General features: G+C 41.7%; 1 protein-coding gene across 2 annotated transcripts in view; it reads left to right on the top strand.

Moving 5' to 3' along the window:
* The window catches only part of HDAC7 (histone deacetylase 7), a 1,116,899-nt gene that overhangs the window by 926,084 nt on the left and 171,645 nt on the right, over nt 1–19,170 (top strand). For both annotated transcript variants that reach the window (XM_044083872.1, XM_044083871.1), the window contains exons 14-15: nt 2,547–2,667; nt 6,027–6,076. In XM_044083872.1, coding sequence (XP_043939807.1) covers nt 2,547–2,667; nt 6,027–6,076 — 171 coding nt within the window. The remainder of the gene's footprint in view (nt 1–2,546; nt 2,668–6,026; nt 6,077–19,170) is intronic.

Below are 19,170 nucleotides of genomic sequence, written 5' to 3'. Positions count from 1 at the left end.
CTCTTGGGCACTAATGTTTGTCAGAAACTTAACTGTTTTCTTTCAAAGAACTTTTGGGTCCTGTGTCTTTAAAAGCAGGGCAGAAACCTGTTTACAGAACCCTGCAGTCAAAAGGAGCTGTGGGATCCCTTTGTTAGATTTTGATCTTGTTTGGTACTTTATTGGCTACTTAAATGGCCTGGTGGCCAGAATTATTCCATATTATTTACTTCTGATCAGGCTTTGTGTGTGTGCTGATAATTATTTTTCTTCAACTTCCCATGCAGTATCTGATTGATACTGTCTTTTGGATATCTCTCGAGTAGCCCAGTTTGTTTTTACCTCCCTTTTACTCCTAACCCATCATCAGGCTAGTCTTCCCACCCCAGGAAGTAATAACCTTCTAGTGCTATGCTGCAGTGGGTATGTTGGTACAGGTGAGAACCAGCAGGAAAGCATGATAGCCATTGGATGCTGGGTACTAAATAACCTGTTGCAGTGTGTTTTCCACTGGCATGACTTGGCATCCCCCTCCTCCTTTTATCTGATGTCAGAGAGTTAGCTGCCATCTTCTTAGGTGCATTTTAGCCAACTGTTTGATACCTGGGCTACTAGCCAAACTCATTTGCTGCAGCATTTTGAGATGTCGTGTGCCAACACTGGTGGAGCGGCCATGGCATTTGCAAATATTTACTGTACCAAACAGCATGAGAGACTAAAACAAAATGTGGTACATAACTCTAAATCTAAGTAGTACCCTTGTCTTTAAAAGTCTGGTGCTTTAAGGCTACCCTCCACTGTTTAATGTGAGATCCGATCCTTTGGTAAACAACTGCTTTAATTTGTAAGGTTTATATTTTAACACCTATTGGAAGTGAGAATGCAACTTTCTTTCAGATCAGTTTCCCAGTAGGGAAATGTAAGCACTTTTGCAAAAAGAGGATTTTTTCTATGTAAACAGTCATAGTCATGTTTTCAGTTCAGTAGACAGTAATGACTACATTAGACTAAATTCTAAATAGTATATGCGGTTTAGGTAATACACAAGTAAAGAAGAAGACTCCTGGTAGAGTTGTAAGGGTAGAGAGACAGCGTGTTAGCATGTAATGTTATGAGGAAGAAGGTTATATTGCAGATTAAACTCTGTTTCTTCTGTTAGTTTTCTGGGTGCTGTTACTTCTGCTTTTAGGCTAAGTCTGCCACCATCGGGTATGAATCTGCTGCAAGTCAATGACAAGGACTAAACAGCATTTGCTTTGCTTATACAGGCTTTGATTTTTTTCCACTTGACCAATTATTTCCAAATTAGTATTCAGTGATTTTTTTTCCACGTGACCAATTATTTCCAAATATATGTAGGATTTCTTTTTCTAGTAGAAGTATTAAGTAAATATAATTTAAATGTTTCCATGAGTAATACAAATCTTAATGATACAGTTCTGTTTCTGAACACTTTAGGTACAACAGTGTTATATCTAAAAGTAGATTGCTATCAACTCTGATAAGTAGGTTTTAGGCTATCTACTTAGATCCCTTTTTAAGGATGGAAGTGTGACTGCATCACGTCTGTACTTGAAATTGTATTAAAGTCACGCTCAGTTGTTGGAGTACCATGATGCCATATTAGGCAGAGCAGACTATAAAATTCTTGGGAGAGGGCAGTTGAACAGAGACAGAGAGAAGTAATCTCTAAGAGTACATTTTTTAAGTGGGTAGCCACCTATCTTCTTTCTGTGGTTAAGTGCTTGCAGGTGGTCTACCTAGGTAGTATTAGACGGTATAAATCTACTCTTGTGACAGGCAGTGTAACTTAAGATGTTTGCGTTACAGGCTTCACTAAGACCATGTCTTGTACTCCCTTAACCAATTTCCTCCTTTAGAACTTGTTGGATTAGGATTTAGGGGATGACACCACTTTTACATATGAACGTAATGAAAAATACATTTTGAAGTTATGGGTGAGCAGGGATATGGATTGTTGGGTACTCAAACTTCATTTAAATAGTCATATTCTCAAAAGATTTACACAAGGGCTGAGCACTGTAAAATTATGCCCGAGGTACATGCTTTTGTATGTTACCATAGATGTTGTTGCCATATGTCCTGTTAGTGCCCCTGTAATAGTGCTGTCCCTAACTGCCAAAACAGAATGCCCTTAGAGCCACTTTGACACAGTTGGGCCCATCTGTGTCCCCTCAGGCAATGATCCGTGGCATAAATGAGAAGCATTAGTGTGTCAACAGGTGGCACAGGAGAACCAACTGAAAGTAGCCCAAGATGAGAAGTTACAAGGCAGGCAGTAGAGGACCTTGTTTGAATTTATGAGACATTTTTTTAAATTACAAGTTATGAAAGGATCAGACATTGTGTCACGTTTCATAACAAAGTTCTAGTGAAGTTGTTTTGCTAGTTCAGGTTTCATAATGTGTAGTGAGATGTTCTATGACTTGTCTGTATATCATTTTTTCATTGTGATAACCATTTATTATTACTGCTGAGTGTCACAGTACTATGCTTGTCTGACTTGTCGTGTTTTTGTATTCATCTCTTTTTTTTTTCTCTCTCAGTGTATTAGGGGAAGGAAGGCCACTTTGGAGGAGCTGCAGTCAGTCCACACAGAACGGCATGTGTTGCTGTACGGAACCAATCCACTGAATCGACTGAAGCTGGATAACCGAAAACTAGCAGGTAGTGCATAGCCCAAAGGGGGCAGGCTTAGGATTAGAGGCTTTTTTTTTACTCAGTTTAGCTTTCTGTTCTTTTACATTTTGAGAAATACATGTATGTTTTTCTATAGCTTTTATTAGCTGTGTGCTAATACTTTGACTCTCATTGGTTTTACGCCTGGAAGTATCCTTATGAAATGTTCAGAACAATAGTGATGTATTTTACCTGTTCATGTAAATGCATTTAATCAGAGTACTGATTCTTCTGCAGCTAGCTGCAGGGACCCATGGTCCAAAAAGAGAGAGGTTTCTATGCAGACATAATAAAGCTACGACTATTTGTCTTGGTGGGACCACGTGTTAAAGACTGGGATTTGGTTGAACCTGTGTGTCTGTGCTTGTATCTCACTTGTATAAAAATGTGAATAAATATTAAGGGTTGTTTTAAAAGTGCAGATTTTGATTTCCCTGTACTCCTTTAATACTGATTTCTAACTTAAAACCCCACCAGTTAATCGCAGTTTAGCTTTGGTAGATTTAATTCTGGACAGTTGTAGAGTCAGATCATAGATACCCTAGATAGTTGTACTGTTTCTTGTGGTGCTTGACAACTTGGTCATATATTTTACCTAGTGTGACACATTCAGTGAATCTATCACTGAACCTAGTTTTAGAAATATTTTAACAAATGTATATAGGTTTACATGTTTTCGTGATGTTTTTGGAGGGGGGGGGGTCTGAGTTGTAATTTAATTACTGAGAAATGTTTTGTGCTTAAGATTGCCTCTGAAGTTGTTAATCTTCTTCCTATTCATCACTGATGAGTTCGGTTCCAAGCCCTCAGACCTGAGTCAGCCTTATACCAAGCTTGCGTGCACCAAAAACTCTCAAGCTAAGCTGCTACTCACAATGCCCTTTGCTCAGTTACCTCAGATCTCATTTGCCACACAGCCATATAGCAGCGTTTCATCGAGCTGTCCAGCTAAGTGCTTTTTTCATAAATATTTAATAGTTTGAAAAAGTTTTTTCTTCCTTGTAACTTGTTCTTGTTCTATATTGCTACTGCTCTACCCACAGGTATTTCTCTGTTACCATTGTTGGTAATTTCTTGGTATCTCTAACTTTCTACCTTTATGGTATCTTGTTACCATTGTTGGTATTTACGTTTTCTCTCCTCCATTTCCTCTCTTTCCTCTCTCTGTCCCTTGTGTGCAAGAGTGTGTTTGGAATGTCTGAAAAGAAGGGAACTACGGGATTTAAGCACTGCTCTTCTTGCAGTGGTAAACTGCCAAATAGTGACCTCCATGAGGAATGTATTCACTATTTGGGGGTTCTGCATTTGTCAGCGAAACCCCCGTGTGATATATGTGCTAGTTTCAGTCAGCGGACACTGAATGAACATAGTAACAAACTTATTCTAAAGGGCTTGCTTGCCTCACCTTTCTCAGAGGCCATTTCTGCGACGGAGGTCTCACCCCCTCCTGCTTCGGATAAGAAACGTCCTCGATCGGACCCTCTTCACCGGCTGGTGGCAGAGGTAAAGGTCACAAGCACAAAGCCCATAAGTCATCGTCTGAACACTGTTCAGCCTCCTCGGTGCCAGCTACCATATCGGCTCCGAGCTCTGCTCCAATGAAGTTTACCGAGGTAGCCTTGTCGGCACCCGCCCCGGCACCAACAGTTACGGCACCGTCTACGTCTTCAATATCGACCAGTATTACATCTTCGATACCGACCAGTATTTCCACGTCTTTACGGCACCAACTTCACCTGTTTCATCCCCGTTATCGGTTCCGACAACGTTTTCGGAACCATTCCTATCGTCCACTCCTATAGTGACTTCTGCTCCGAGCTCCAACAACTCAGATGGAACGTTATGGTAAGACACAACTTCTTTTTTTTTTTTGTGTCTTGGTGGAATTTTTGCTTCATTTATTCATTAGTTACTTTTACATTTGCTAACTGGGCAAGTACACTAGTCCAAAGACCCTTTTCACAAATGACCTAGACCAAGAAGCCAGTATAGACATTCACAATATAAAATAATGAACTTAATATTGCAAGTGAAAACAAAATTGAACAAAAGAGGTCTAGATACTTAAAAATGCATTTCAGTTTAACATAGCAAAACTCAAGTCAACAAATTGATATTATACAACTAAATCATGTGAATGTCAATAATTGAATATGTTGAGTGAAATATATAGAAAAGGAGCTTAAAAGTGGATTTAGTTAAATGTGCACTTCACTGTTAAGTTTAGTCTACAGCTGTTTCTCTTGCTAGGGACTGGTTTCTTCTTTACTAGGTATTTGCCCTTTCCTCATGATTGTATCACCATGGAGTTGATTGATATATTTATAGAAAGGGTGTGTGTGCTGTGAAATGTTGCTTTTTTCTGGTGGGGTAGGGGGATACTGTGAAAATGAATTTCAGTATATTTTTTCCAGTTGAAGTGGATTATTGAGTCTGAAATAACACAAATCCCACGCAGAAAACTATGCATGGCACATAGTTTGCTTCCTTTTGCAGAGGTGGCAGGCATGCAGTTCTGGAATAATATACTGACCTGCTAATATCACATGCAGATTATTACAATTTATAATCTGTATCACTCCAGAGAAATGAAATGTAAGTAGTGTTAAAGTTCTGTGCTACGTGGCAGTTAGTTACTCACTGTGCCACACTGGTAACACTGCAGTAAGAGCACATCACATCTGTCAAGGTAATGGAAGTAGTCAGATAAGGAATGGAGAACTGAAGGGGCAGGGCCCTCCAGCCATTCACATGAGGGAAAGGGTAAAGCTGTGCTTTCTTGTTATAATGATCGGTTTTGTCCAGATGTGCCGTACAGTAGCAGAAACGAAAAGGAGGAAAGTGACACAGCAGTTTGTCTTACGATCAAGTACAGATGCATTCCTGTATCACTTCAGCATCACCACTTGCACATTGGTAGACAAGATAATAGAGGCCTGTTGTAAGCCTTGCACAGGGTTAATGGACAAAGCCACCTAACTAGTGGCAAGCTGCTTCGGACTGTGGATTACAAAGACAGAGGAAGTATAACAGGAGAAAGTTCTCTTAGATGCTGAACATGCTGGAAAAATTTCATAGACTTTGGTTGATAAGTCTTTCATACAAAGTCTCATGCCATTACTACCTGTCTTAAGTTTAGAAACATGTCCCATGAGACAGCTGAGGAAGCACTTTGCCAAAGTACAATTTATGGTAAGTGTACTGTTTTAGGGTTGCATCTGTTGTATCACAGAAAGGAAAAAAAATGTTTGGATGTATTGATTTGTGCAGCAGTACTCTTCGATCAAGCTGTCAATTGCAGGAGATCTCGAATCATTCTAAATTTGTCTTTGTTTTTCTTCTCTCAGGAATCTTATCCCAAAGGATGTTTGTCATGCTGGCTTGCGGAGGTGTTGGGGTAGGTACATGCTTTTTTTTTTTGTTATGAGACTGTTTGCAATGCCACTTCTGTGACTGGTAGATCTGTAAAACCAAAGCAGGTTTCTTGTCGTGTAACTAAGAACCTGTCTAAGTTTGTGCATCATAACTACCCAGCATTCTTATTTTTGCATTCGTAAATGGGAGCATATCCTCAGTACTTCAATCATCTGCACTTTTGAAACTTTTGATGCTGTGGTTCAGAAAATAATGGCAGATGATATGTTGTATAGCTAACACTAGCCTGTCTTCTTTCATATAGTGGTCGCCCCTTAAATTTCCTGAAGTGTGTTAAAAACAGAATACTAATAGAACAGCTTCAATGAATAAAAAGTTCAAAACAGTGAAATCAGGACCATCTTCCTGGTGTAGTGTGATAAAGCCCTGACTACACTGCAGGCAGTCCAAGTTTGACTACCAGCTAGGTTCTTGTAAGAGCTGAACTAGGAGGATGTGGCAGCGAGCAACCTTTGCTTCTTGCCCATCTTTTGAGGAGGGAGGCAGTTTTTGCTCGCTACATCATTAACACCTAGTGGAGCCACTGGGTCTCTGGGGTGTCTGTTAACTGTAGTTACCAGCCACCCAAGTCAGCACTATGCAGTGCAACCACTCTGAGTAGTTGAGGGAAATGGAATGTAGAGGCATGCTTCCTCTGTGGGGTAGCAGTTGTGAGCTCTGTGGAACTCCTGTGGGGGAAGGGGTGCTTTGAGAGGAACAGAGAAAGCTGCCTGTCATGATCAGTAATCTGTCTTGCTCCCTACCACTCAATTTTCATTGGGGAAACAAAGACGGATGAGGGCTTTCCTAGAACATCCTGCTCCCACTTCACTGGAATAAACAGGCCAGTTGGGCTCTGTTAGAGGAACTGTTGGGCAGCGTCCTGGTGATGTTAAAATGCTGTAAAAGCAAGGATGAAGCTGTGACTATAGCCCAGGAGGACTGAGTTTGTGTAGTAGCTCAGGTGCTTGTTGGCATGGGCAGGGAGGATATGTGATGTCCACAGTTGAGGGGAGGGTTGTAGTTCCCACCCAGCTCATGTTGTTACTCTGATTACAGGGCCTCATCTGGAGAGTGTAGGTCACTAACATTATGGGGTGACAGTCCTTGGAAGACGGTTGCTGCTGTCCAGTACAGTGATGGGAACCCCTGTCAAATTATGTGGGGAAGTATGCATGCAAGGTCTAGGGGGCATGACTCTTGTGCTCATATCACCACTAGTAGTGGGATTAAAATGCAAAAATCTGTCATTACAGCGATGTCCTGTAAACTTACAAAGCACCTTCATGGCTACCCAGATGATGACCACCCCTCCTCAGTCAGTGTAACATTTGATTGAGGAGAAACTTTGTGTTTATTAGGCATTTAGGCAAAAATGATGCAGAAATATATAAAAAACATCAACACTAGAATAAATTAACAGCTTGCTCATCTGATGTGACATTGTCTTGTGTTTTTCTTTTTTTTTCAAGTAAAAGATCATGATCAGTTTTATGTTTTTCTTTTCAATGTTTGTTTTAAGTATAGCTCCATTCATCTGTTGGTAAAACACAGATCTACAACCTCTGAAATGTAAAGGGTCTTGTTCCACATTCTGTCTGTGCTGAGAGCAGCCTGGTTTACTGTTTCGCATGATTAGAAGTGAAACTTTTTTTTTTTTTTTTTTATTTTTGTTGAGGTTGTTTAAAACTGACACATTCAGCTCTCTGGGCATTTAAGCAACCTTGTGCATAAGAGTTATGTCATTCCTGTTCTAATAATAGGCCTATGCATGCACTAGAGTGATGTCATCGAGTATATTGTAACACTTACACTGGAGCTACGAGAGCAGGGCATCCTCTTTATTGCAAAAACATGACATGCATTCATATACTGAGTTTATTGTTGACTTAAAAATCAGTGATATCAGACTGTTCCAAATCTTCCTTCACAAGTAACTTCCTACATGACTAAACATACTTTTAATTATAGTGTTGTCCTCTTTGAACTGGTCCATAATCCCTGTGGGAAAAAGTTGTGCTGTATATATTTTTCTAGGGTGAAATCAGAACACAGACTGGTTAAATGGCTTTCTTAGAAATGTGCAGCATGCAAGTGGAAGTAAAGGGAATCGAACCCAGCATGGCAGGATGTGTCAAACCTAGTGATTGCAAGATAAAGGCTGTTATAACAGCACATGAGTTTTACTTCCTGTACTAGTTAACCACATATTGCTGACAAGTTAGGAGGAGTGACCTTAAATTAAGACATTGCATCTGTCCTTAAATAGCTGATTAACCTACACAGCGGCATACCCAAAGGTACTTTAATTAATACAAGTTAGTAACCACTGGATACCCTGCATGTAAAGCAGTGGAGAGACAGAGTAAGCTTGCCAGTGACTAATTTGGGTTCAGCCAGATACAGGCAGAGTATCCAATGGATGATTTACATACAACCAAGTCAGTAGCATACTAAGCAGGGGATGACCCTCTTGCAGACTCTGCAGAGCTAAAGTAGCCAGTGGATGATGTGCATCCATTAGCTGCCACTGAAGTGTTTGTTGGACGGTGGCCTCCTAGTCCCATTTTTGTAATGGCAAAGCAAATTCTACTCCATGGACTGTGTGTTATGTATCTGAACAGCTTCACAAACTGTGTTCCAGAAAAGCAAGTTTTTTGTACTGAAGGTATTGCACATAGAATGTGCTTGTGTGGCTCATGAGGCTGTCATTGTTATGTGTTCTTTATCTGATCATGGCTACTGTCATTATATAATGGAACTCTAGCAGAGGCTGAGGTTCAACGTCCAGCCAGACTTTCAGAGCTAAACCCCGTTCCCCTTAGCCAGGTTGACATCACGTTCACCTTGAATATCCTCATGTACCTTGTGTAAAGTAGATGTCCACCAGCACCATCTTCAGTTTTGTGTTGTTTATAGTTCATGTGCATGTCATGAACAAAGCATGCATTAGGCCTTCAGCCTAAGCCTCAAACTAAAGTGCAAGCAGATAAACTTCTCACGGGAGAACTCTTGTCTTCTTCATGCTGTTTGTATGTTTTACTTATTTTGGGAGAGACAGACGTTTGCATAGCATTTTCACACATGAAGATTTAGGGCATCAGCATTTCCTGCAAATGTGAGTCTGCCAGCAGGAGACAGACGGACTTCAAAGACTTTCCTGTTGTGTATATATATTGTTTTGGCTTTAAGTTGAAAACATTAAGAGCAAGATGGAAGTTTATCTTGGCCTACTTGGACAAAAAGGACATGTCACCCTCTGTGCAGATATTAGCAAAGTCATTTAACTCTCAGGCTCGTACAGAAGATGTTTCCCTAAGAAAACAAAAGAAAAAGCTTAGGATGAAGAATAGGGAGGGATCTCGGAGTCTGATGATTCCAGTAGAGAGACAAAGTTGGAGGATGCCAGTCTCTTGGAGTAGCTCAACTAGTCTCCAACCTTGGCATCTGTTATAGCTGAGACCTCTGGCAAAGCACCCTCAGAGGCTGTGACACCTTTGTCCCCAGCACGTTCTACCAGACTGAGAGACCTTAAATGTTACCTGCAACAGATGATCAGATGCCTGTTAAGGAATGACACCTTATTGTTAAACAAGGGGAGGGCTGTATACTTACAGTCATTGTTCAGGAAGACATCCACCACACTAAAATGACAAGACCCAGGAACATTCCCCCCTACAGATGCCTATGACCCACGTACACAATCTTAAACTCTGGGCCCCTTCTGATGTTAGGCCTCTGCCGGAACCATGCTGCCATTGGAAGGACCACCTGTCCTTCTCCCACCCCTGATGGCTCCCATGAATGAATACAACTGGTGCACAGATTTCTGTGTGACAGGAATCTGCCATCTCAAAGGACTTAAGAAGGCTTCCCCCAGATAAGCATTCTATTTCCAGTAATTCTGGGGATGAGAAGAGGGACCTGGACTATAGATTCCAGATGCCCTCAACTTTATTTTATGATACAGATAGTGAAGACATCATGGCTTATGATTCTCAACCAATAAAACTGTCCTTTGGAGGTACCCTGTCACTTATAAGGCAGCAGTTCAAATGGCAAGAACATGAGACTCGTGCTTCCCAGAAAAGCTCTGAGACTGAAGCCTCCTAAGCTGACTACTATTTCACTAGTCAAAGGGGCCATCTTGGATGAATTTGATGTTGATTGTCTGCCCTAAGAAGCTTGAGTGATTCTGCATGTTACTAGATCCTTCCAAATTGAAAACCCCTTTGCTGATGTAAATGCAGTGGCACTGGAATCTTCCAGAGAAACTGGACTGGCCTCTGGATGCAGTACTCTCCCTAAAAAGTAAGGTGAGGTGTTAGGGATGCATAGAAAAAAAATATGTTTTGCCACCCTGGCCTTTAGGGAACTAAACTGCCAGGCCCTCTTCAGGAAATATCAGGAGCATGTCCTCTAGCTACCCTTGGAGGGTTGTGGGGAGTGCATATTGAATCTAGCAACACTGCCATCCTGAATCAGATCCAGGCCTTGCCGTTTTGAAGAAACATGCCTTAAATTGTGTGTATGGTGCTGTGGATGCTGCATCCAGGACTACAGCTACAGCATCAGTGTTAAGGAGATGCTCAAACTCATAAACGGAGACATAGGGGACCTACAGACGCTTGACCCCACCCAGTTCGGCTTTGTAAAGGGCAGATCTTGCCTTTTAAACCTGGTTGACTTTTTCGAAACGGTCACTAGAGCCATTGATGAGGGCAAAGCAGTCCATACAGCGTACCTGGACTTGGCTAAGGCCTTCGACACAATACCCCACTCAGGCATCATAGATAAGCTAAACAGCTTAAAAGTAAACCCTTATGTCACTAGATGGGTTGCAAACTGGCTAAAGGACAGAACCCATAAAGTTAAAATCGCTGGAGCAATATCAGACTCAAAGCCAGTCACAAGTGGTGTCCCACAGGGATCTGTCCTGGGACCCCTCTTGTTCGGCATTTATTTCTCAGATGTTAAAGCAAACATGGGAGGGCTGTGGCTGACAAAGTTCACAGATGACTGCAAACTAGGCGCCATAGTCGATACACCAGCAGATACACACATCCTACAAAAAGGCCTCACTGAAACGGACAACTGGTGCTGTAGTCACAGCCTTAAACTAAATGCCAAAAAATGTATAGTCATTCCTTTTGGAAAAAACAAAGTACCCACAAATTATCACATAGACAGCAACCCACTGAGTACGGAAAAAGTAATCAGAGACCTAGGGACCCAAGTAGACAGCGACCTCTCATTTGACACCCACGTTGCCAAAGTGGTTAGAAAAACATTCTACCTTGCACACCTTATCATGAAGGGTTTCACATCCAGATCCAAGGATGTCATTGTACCCCTATATTCCTCCCTCATCAGACCCATGATTGAGTACAATGCCCCATTTGGTATGTACCTCACCGGCACTTGCAACAGCTGGAGAGACCACAAAAGTACCTCACCAAAAGGATCAAGGGTCTCCAACATATGTCTTATTCTGCCAGACTAAAGAAACTTCAGCTCTATTCAGTAGCATACCGCCTGCTCAGAGGTGATCTCTGCCTGACGTACAAGGCCATGTCCAATCAGGATCTGATGGACATGCTCTACCTCAAAAATCCAAATCCATCAGGACCACAAGAGCTAAAGACTTAAACCTCGGCACAAGTATGAATAGGACATGCTGGAGGGATAGATTCATAACCCAGAGGCTTCCCATGCTTTGGAACAGGATCCCAGTTCGTATTAGGCAGAGCCCCTCACTGACTCTCTTCAAGAGAAATCTTGATGAGTGGATGGGAGATCGTAAGTTTACCCCAGGGGTCACATCTGTGTCACTGCTAGACAGGGGCACAGTAAACTAATTCTATTATATAAGGGGACCTTCACTGTGTCACTACTAGACAGAGGCACAGTATTCTAGATTTATTCTGTACATTTTTGTACCATTTCATGGGGTGGCAAAAGCCACATCACTATGGCTAGGCTTACAAATGCCCCAGGGCAAATAGCCTAGTACTATACTATGAAACTATGAAACTATGGATGAGGAACCAGTCCTGACCAAGGATGGAAAGGTACAGATCCTTAATGCCCCATTACATAGTGAATTGCTGTTTGCACATCAGATATGCAGTGTGTATGTTCATAAAACTGGGGGATAAGGGGCCGATTATGGAATCTGTTAGGGATGTACTCCACTGTCTCCTTCCCATGTACCATTGGAATTACCTGAATAAGCAAGAGCCTTTCTACTAGAGGCAGGACAAGCGTAATCAAGCCAAAAGTTAGAAGGCATCTTAAAAAATAGGGTGCCAGCAAGAAGACTGAGGGAGGAGGTGGGTGGGTCTCTCGGGGCACTAAAACTCAACTAAGTGAAGCTGATACTAATGCATTCTCCTTCCTCCCCTATGTCATACACCCTACCCTAGCCTTTACCCAGAACAGAACTCCCATTCAGTCATAATTCCAAAATAGGGTCCAACTGTTCTCTTGTTTCCAAAAAATGGTACAGCATAAAACGGGATCAGTGGATCTTACGTATAGTTTCCAGGGGTTACAAACTGTAATTCCTTGCAAAACCAAGATGGGAAGAAATCCCTGATGTGCCAAAGGACCAAGAAGCTGTAGTGGCCTCAGTAATTCTGGTAGCATAGAGAAGGTTCCTAAAGATCCAGAAGGAAAAGGGTCCTACTCAAGATTGTTCCTAGTATCATGGAAAGATGGAGTATGGAGATCAGTGTTGGACTTTTCAAAGCTAGACAATTTCCTAAAGGTAACAAAATCCAAATTGTTGATTTTTAAGGCATGTGTTCCATTGCTAAGCCCTCCAGGTCTCCAAGTTGTATTAAATCTCAAAGATGACTAACTATATATTCCTGTTTTCTAGGATCACAGGAGGTTCTTGAAGTTTGTGGTAAGGGTCTTATTACCATTTTTTTTCTTGCCTTATGGTTTAGGTACTGTGCCCAGGCATTTTACAAATTGCTTGGCCCCAGTGGTAGCCCTTGACAAATCCAAGTGCATCCAGATCTCTCCTTACCTGGGTAGCTACCCGATACAGGATCAGAATGTACATGAGATTCAGAGAGCATTAGAGCACCTGAGCAGCATAGGTTTTCCCTTAGCATGCAGAAATCAAGTCTATGTCCTTCCCAAAGAACAGTCTTCCCTTGGGCCCTTCTGGATTACCAGCCTATTCAGAACTTTCCTTTCCACAGAGAAGTTGCAGTCCTTGAAAACTTCTTCCAAGCCATGGCCAAGAGATCCAAATGGACTGCCAGCAAGACCGTGATCTTCCTGCAGCACATGGCTGCCAGCCAGACCCTAATCAGCCTTCAGCAAATGGCATTTACCATCCTGATGGCCCCCATTGAACAACTGCTCATGAAGAAATTAGAAGTTCCTGAGGAACACACGAGACTTAAACTTACAGTTGAACCCTTTGGAATCTACCCTGTGCTGCCGTGTGTCAAAAGGGAACTAAACTGGTGAGTCCACAGATCGGCAAGAACAAGGGTAAGCCTCTTATCAGAATACATAAAAAAAACCTGACCAAATTGTAGCCGTCTTTATGTGTAACATGCTCCCTGTGTTCGTATGAGTACTTGCAAGGTTCTCCGGGGTCTTTTCACATCACAGAGATGTGCCACAGGTGAATTGAGGATCCTTCAGAGGTGTGTATAGTGTACGAAAGCGAGTCTACATGTGCATCCTGTGATGGGTTAGCACTCTGTTCAGACTGAGCTTCTATGCCTTGTGCCCCACAGAGTGCCTTGGTAGGCTTCAGATTCCCCAGTAAGCCTGCTTCTGATTGTGGGTAATCAGAAGATAATCAATGCTGAGCTGCTTAGAATCTTTATGTATACATAATTTGCTGTTTCTTACTGTGCCTGACAGACATTGAGTTTCTCTTATCAGCCCAGCCAATTCATTCCCTCATCCCGGCTATTACCCAGTTAGGGTGAGAGTAGATGGGAGGTCATCTTAAAGCTACCTGTGGTGATGTTTTTGTCCTCACTAGTGTTATGGCACTCTGGGTGTATTTGTATGGCCCTCACCCTTCCCCTGCTTGCTAACATGCCCCTGTGTCACTGCAGGGGCATCACATGACCTCCCCCTATATGTGAATACTCTCACATACATCTTCACTTACAGGGCTACCATCACTATCTTGATCTCACTAAGCCCAGTGGTATTTTGCAGGCTTTCATTTCACAAGATCAGATTGACCTAACTTAGAACACCATCACCTCTTCTCCACAAAAAGGGTGAGTCAATGTAAGCTACTTACATTATCCACCATTGCCGGACTATTCCAGTCCCCTAACCACAACTTGAACTCTTGTTTTCTAGGTTGTAGTCGGGGCTTTATCCCTCTGTGTTACAGAGCCAAGCATAGCAGTTCAGAATTTTTAGTTTCACTGTTAGAAATCATTCCTGTAGTTTTTATGTTGGTTGTGACGTGTGGTTCTTTTTATGTCATTTTACACATTGAAGTTTAGTCCTGTCCACTGGAGATTCAGAGTTTTTGATTTTAAAATTGACTGTAACTTTTCAGTTGCTTAATATTTTTCATGTACTTTCTAAAAGGTACATTTTCAGTTGTTCATGCCAAGTTTTTTGTTTTTTGTTTCATATAGTTAACAACTACGAATTTTAAAGTAAATGTGTATTTGTTCTTCAGATATAAGCAAGGATGCTTTTTTTAGATCTGTGTTTTGAATAAGTATTTGTCTTGCTTAAGTATCTTGCTACAGTATGCTACATTTGATGTTATATTAAGCTCTATGCACTCATTTAAGGATAGGCATGCGTCAGTCCTGCAGTCATGACCACAGAAGCAGTATTCACATTAGTTTCAGAAATGAATACCAGCACTGCACTATTGATCAACTGGCATCTCCTGATCGCACTATGTAACACCTTGTGCCTGGGGTCCCCTTCGCCCCACTCAAGCTATGCCTCTGAATTATATATAAGGTGGCGCTTACACAGTTAATGCCACATCCTGTCACAGCATTTGTTCTGCAAACTACTAGGTATGAGCTGCAGAATTTATTATAGGGAAATACTTTTGATTTTGTGCTGAATTACTTAGAGCTATAGATGCACCTACAGAATCCATTGTCTTCTGTTACATATGTAAGGGTGAATTATTTCACTTTTGTACAGATGGTGCAGAAGGATGTGGGCTCTATTCCCACACTAGGTAGATAGAATGCTGACATTGCAGTGCAGCACAAGTTAGCTGCTGCATTCCGGAGTCTGGCTTCCTTCAAATGAGACATTAAACCGAGGTCCCATCTAACTGAGTTGCTCAGGTAGATATAAAAGATTCCACAGCACCTATCAAAAGGAGCAAAAAACAGCAACGGTACACTGAAGCATGACTTGAATAACCATTCAGTAAAATCAGAATCACATTTATTTTCAGGTAAGCACTTTCACCACCGAATGTGGCTTCATCAGACCATATACAAACAAAGATACATAAACAGCCAAACACTTATGTATATACATATCACCTCCCCCTCATTAAGTTCAAATATTTTTTGTAGCAAATCAAGATGGATGTAACTAGTTACATTTGAAAGATGAAAATATAGCGTGATGACGTCACGCCGGCAGTGTATCTGTGAAGGATCTAATAGAGCGAGTGCTTTGGCATTCACGTTGAAGGGACTTATATCCTAAAATGCGAATTCGATAAGTTTATATTGGACTGCAATATGGAATGTGGCATTGGTGTGCATAGAAAGGCTTGTCTTTTATATATATATAAGGTATGCAATGTATATTTTGTTGTTTATTTGAACGGTTTGAAGAGGAAACTGCTCACAGTTGATTTCTGAAACTGCATAAGCATTACAAGTCGAACAGTTATAACCATATTCTAGTTATATCATGTCTTTATTTTGAAAGACTTAAATATACTAGTTTATTCATGGAACGATTTAAATAGAAAATACTGTGTATTTGTTTGGACTGGCTTCATAAATGCATACAAAGTGAAGTATTGCTATGGATGACTTGTATTTTAAAGTGGAATGAGTGCTTGATCGTTTATATGATTTTATTATGTGGCAAAACTTTTATTGTTGTCGCAATTTTTATCACTGTGTTTCGATCTGTGCAAAAGTAACTAGATGGGTAGTTTGTTGTTGTTTTTGATTTGTACAAATTGTACAAATTGACAGTTTATGATGCTCAGTATCTAGGGGGCGTTTTGTATGTGTTTTTGATTATGCCAGGTTTAGCACCTATTTTATGATGCTGCATCTTAACGCTAGGTTTTCACCTCAGTATTGTTTTGTAACTGCACTGAACATTTACATTAGATGTTTAAGTTCTGTAGTCTGAATTTCTGAACAACATTATAAGGAAGTATAGCCGTGTAGTGAGATAAAGCCCTGATTATGGCTTAGATGACCTGTGACTGAGTAACGGCTTGGTGAGTAGAGGAGCCAGGTGTAGGGTAGGGTGGGTATGCATGAGCATCAAGTGATGGGTTACTTATCCTGACTGTGAAAGAGGTGCAGCTGGGAACCTGGAATGCATGTTCAGGGTTCCCAAGCCAGTCATGGCTACTTTTTCTGTGGTTGTGTGTGGAAATATGTATCCACAAGTGGGAGCAAAGGAGACCCTCATGGTGATGCAGTTAATGATGTCAGTCACTGTGGAAGGAGTTGGGGCTTAAACAAAACGTAAGCACATTAACAAAGACTTCCATCTGGATCCATGAAAATATCAAGGGAGTTGCAAGCATTTGTTGAGTGTTAAGGTCAGTGTAGAGGTCGAAGGGTGATATTAGGTCTCTCTTCTGGGCCTTTAGCCTGCTTGTCAGACAGTCTGTAGTATGGGTTTGGCTAGTCATTTGGTGGGCAGCAGACTTCAGAGAAGCTTGATGTTCTGCTGATGGACCAGGTGGAGCTGCTTTCATTCTTTCTTTAATGATGGCTGTAGCTGGTTGGTTGTTACTCAAGTCGGTGGCCATGTTTTCACTGATAGGAGACAAATGGGTGCAACTGATGACAGGAAAGATGATGGCTGGCAATTGTGGAGGCAAAAAAAAAGCATACATATGTAAAGACTTTCCCTTATTAATACAGAATTCTAACAATACAGCTGTGGACAAAAGGCTTTAAGTGCATCTTCAGCTGATGGCGTTAATGCCTGACAGTTTATCACTGTAGGTTAATATGATACTTGTAAAACGGTGTCTCCTTTTAGTGACACCCATTACTATAGAATTCCTCATACATTGAGAGCTTTACCTTTGTACTGTTTTTCACTTTTGGCAGCATTATTTAACCCTATGGGTCTACTGTAGGGGCCCATCTTTACTAAAGAGACACTGTTTATGTTGCTTCTGGGACTTCTTTGTGTATGTGTAGTGATCTTGAAACTTGGGCTCCCTTTTGTGTGATCTATAAAAGTTTTTTTCTAATCTTTGCTGCCACTTGGGCTGCTGTTTAATGTTCAGTAAATATTTTTTGTATACACTGTTCATTGGTTTATAGGTAGGTACTAGGCTATTGGCCCTAGAGCCTATATAAACCCAGCCAAATGGTACCCTGACTTTTGCCACCCAAGAAAATTGTTTTCCTGTGCCCCTGTCAAGCAGAGCCACAGAAGTGATCCCCGGGGTGAATTTCCTATCTCCCATCCAATCATCAAGATTTTTCTTGAAGAGTGCTAATGAGGACCTTTGTTTGCTATAGGTAGGTAGTTTGTTCCAGAGTATGGGAAGTCTCTGGGACAGGAATCTGTCCCTCCAGCATGTTCTGTTTATTGTGGTGACAAGGTTTAGGTCCCTAGAGCATGTAGCTTGGAGGGATCGGGATTTCTTTAAGTGGAGCATGTCCAACAGCTCTGGGTTTGACATAGCTTTGTATGTTAGGCAGAGATCGCCTCTGAGTAGGCGATATGCGACAGAGTAAACCTGGAGTTTTTTGAGACAGTCTGCATAGGGCATCTGTTTGAGGCCGGTAATCCTCTTTGTGAGGTTTTTCTGCGGCCTTTCCAGTTGTTGTAGATATCTTGTGAGGTACGTACTCTATAATGGGTCTAATGAGTGATGAGTAGAGGGGAACAATGACCTTTTTTTTTCCCCTGGATGAGAAACCTTTTGTGATGAGGTGTGCCATGTCGACAGATTTCCTGACTACTGTGGCGATGAGATTATCAAAGGAGAGACTACTGTCCACCTGTGTCCCAAGGTCTCTTATCACACTTTCGGTGTTAACTAGACTATCACCTATGTGGTAGTTCATGGGTACAGAGTTTTTACCACAAGGGATGGCAATGCATTTTTTGGCATTGAGCTTGAGGCCATGGCTTTGACACCAGGCATCTGTCTCAGTGAGGCCCTTTTGTAGGATGTCCAAATCGTTAGGAGTTTTGATTATGGCTCCTAGTTTGCAGTCATCTGCGAACTTTGTTAGCCAAAGACCTTCTGTGTTAGCCTGTACTTCAGAGAAGTAGACACCAAACAGGAGAAGACCCAGGACTGAACCCTGTGATACTCCACTTGTCACTGGTCTGAAGTTGGATTTAGAGTCTGCTACTTTCACAGTGTGGGTTCTGTCAGTGAGCCAGTTGGCAACCCTTCTTGTGATCTGAGGGATTTATACCTAGTTTAGTGAGTTTATCTATAATTCCAGAGTGGGGGGATGGTGTAGAAAGCCTTGGCGAGATCTAGATAGGCTGTGTGAACCACCTTACCCTCATCTACAGCTTTGGTGACCACTTCAGAGAAGTCTGTCAAGTTTAGGAGACATGATCTGCCTTTTACAAACCCGAACTGGGTAGGGTCCAGAGTTTGGAGATTACCAATGTCATTGTTTATAAATTCCATGATGATACGTTCCATAGCCTTGCAGACCAGGCTAGTCAGGCTGATGGGGCGTTAGTTCCCAGGGTCCGTGGTGGCTCCCTCTTTGTGGAGTGGGATAACAGTTGCTATGCACCATTCAGTAGGCACAAAGCCTGAGGTGAGGCTATGATTGAACATGGTACTTAGGTGGGGTGCCAGTTCGTTCTGTAGTTTGTGTAGAATGCAGCCTGGGATGTTGTCAGGTC

The sequence above is a fragment of the Protopterus annectens genome, chromosome 9.part0 (assembly GCF_019279795.1).
Source record: "Protopterus annectens isolate FY-2018-M chromosome 9.part0, PAN1.0, whole genome shotgun sequence".
In the NCBI taxonomy this organism is placed as follows: Eukaryota; Metazoa; Chordata; order Ceratodontiformes; family Protopteridae; genus Protopterus; species Protopterus annectens.
This window is presented reverse-complemented; position numbering and strand designations above follow the sequence as displayed.